At 59.4% G+C, this 320-nt stretch overlaps 1 protein-coding gene across 2 annotated transcripts in view; it reads left to right on the forward strand.

Moving 5' to 3' along the window:
• Positions 1-45: 45 nt before the first annotated feature.
• CTBP1 (C-terminal binding protein 1) overlaps positions 46-320 on the forward strand; it is a 13,942-nt gene continuing 13,667 nt past the window's right edge. For both annotated transcript variants that reach the window (XM_005886444.2, XM_014533484.1), the window contains exon 1: positions 46-239. In XM_005886444.2, coding sequence (XP_005886506.1) covers positions 202-239 — 38 coding nt within the window. In that variant the 5' untranslated portion in view covers positions 46-201. The remainder of the gene's footprint in view (positions 240-320) is intronic.

The following is a 320-nucleotide window of genomic DNA, read 5'->3' on the forward strand; positions in this document are numbered from 1 at the left end:
GCAGCCCTCGGCGGCGTTAACGTGTCTCTTGTGTTTGATTTTTAGTCAGACTCTGAGCCTGGCGCGGGCGCCGGTGGCTGCCGTGGACCCGGAGCCTAAGAGCTTTGGTTCGAGACAATTAAGACGTGGGATGAGGATCCAGTGACAGGACGCAGTTCTGCCTGGGGATTCGAAGATAAAGCGTGTTGCAAAGTCGAATTCATGGTCGTGGAAGCCGAGCCCATTTTAGGCAATGTCAGGTTGGTAGGGGAGTCGGAGTGGAGGCAGTTCTAACCCTCCCCGCCTCCGCCAGGGGGCGCTGCGCCTGGAGCGTCCCGTCC

The sequence above is a fragment of the Myotis brandtii genome, unplaced genomic scaffold (assembly GCF_000412655.1).
Source record: "Myotis brandtii unplaced genomic scaffold, ASM41265v1 scaffold986, whole genome shotgun sequence".
In the NCBI taxonomy this organism is placed as follows: domain Eukaryota; kingdom Metazoa; phylum Chordata; class Mammalia; order Chiroptera; family Vespertilionidae; genus Myotis; species Myotis brandtii.